General features: G+C 47.4%; 1 pseudogene across 1 annotated transcript in view; it reads right to left on the reverse strand.

The window, feature by feature from the left end:
* Positions 1 to 1314, reverse strand: part of TEOVI_000122700:pseudogene — a 1388-nt pseudogene extending 74 nt beyond the window's left edge. The window contains 3 exon segments of the mRNA in view: positions 1 to 42; positions 44 to 193; positions 196 to 1314. The exon segment at positions 1 to 42 is cut by the window's left edge and continues 21 nt beyond it. Coding sequence covers positions 1 to 42; positions 44 to 193; positions 196 to 1314 — 1311 coding nt within the window.
* Positions 1315 to 1327: the final 13 nt, after the last annotated feature.

The raw sequence follows: 1327 nt of genomic DNA on the forward strand, positions 1-1327 counted from the left end.
CGAATTTTCATCCTTCTTGTCAGTTTCATCTTTTGGAAAACATTTCGGGTCTTTTTTTGTCATCAAAATCACAGCCAGTTTCCTTTTTACAAGCTTCGTTTGTTGTATGCTTCCCGCGTTCGTCTTCGGATTTGGGTGGGTCAGCTTAATTTTCAGTTTTGGTTGGGCAAGAGTGACTCGCTTGGTTTTTCTTTTTTCTTCCTGTTCCTTAATGAAACGGCGAACACCGTAATAAGTCGCAGCATCTGGGATTTCTTGCGGTGCTGATATTGTCTTCAGTTATCTGTCTCCATTTCCTCCGACGGTGGCTTTGGACGGCGTCAATTCTTCAAGTGACTTCCCTACAGTGTTTTTAATTTCGTCACCATTTTCACCGATGACTTCCTTTAGTAATTTATAAACTTTGGCTTTAGTCTCTCCCTCGTATTTGGCGTCTTCGCTGTCTATGCCTTTGGCTAGCTGTTGTTTCAGCCTGGGCGCCGTTATCAGTGTTTTTATATCCAATGTTGCCGACAGTGTGCCTATCGCTGCTGCAGCGTCTTCTAGCTTGGCTGTAGCTGCTGCTGCTGCTGCAATAGTTTTTTTGTTGGGGATTGCGGTATTTTCGTTGCTTGCTGAGTAGGTTTGTTGGGTCCAGTCTGTTCTCCTTGTAACGGTTATCGTTGCTTGTTCAAAAATCTTGCCGCCCTCTAGGGCCAAGTTAGTCGCTTCAGCCGTGGTGCAAAGTTGTGCTCCCCCGTATGTCTTTCCTGCGTGCAAATTGCTTCCGCAGACCGTAAGCTCGGCATTTGCTGCTTTTGCTGGCACTGCCAGCGCTTTCAGACCGATTAACACCAACTTATTTGTGCCGCGTTCAGCTTGTGGCTGGCTACCTGTATGCTCTTCGGGCTCTTTTTCGGCTTTGTTGCATGTCCCGTGTTGGTTTGGTGTCAGCTTCGGTGCCGCCTGAAGATTCGTGCTGTCCGTGTACGCGTTTGCTGCTGTGACAAAGTTTGTGGATTCTATTTCCGTGGCGCTGAGCTCTGCAACCGCTAGCATCTGTCCCTCTAGTTGTGCTGCTACTATTGCTCCTGCGTTTATAACGGCTGCTTTGGTTTGGACCGAGTTTAATACTTCACCAGCTGATTTTAAAAGAGATATCGCTATCAGTTTGGCTGTCAGTGCCTTCACCCCTGTCTCTGCGCTCGTTACGGCGAGAAATTTTGTTGCTTTTGCGGTTGCCTTTTCCGCGTTATCAATTGCTGTGCTGATCAAGGCTTGGGCATTGGCTGCAATATCTTCCAGATAGTATGCCACGTGGCACGAGGTTGTTACTGCTGGTCTTTTC

This window comes from Trypanosoma equiperdum, assembly GCF_001457755.1.
Source record: "Trypanosoma equiperdum strain OVI genome assembly, contig: ctg_327, whole genome shotgun sequence".
Classification (NCBI taxonomy): Eukaryota; Euglenozoa; class Kinetoplastea; order Trypanosomatida; family Trypanosomatidae; genus Trypanosoma; species Trypanosoma equiperdum.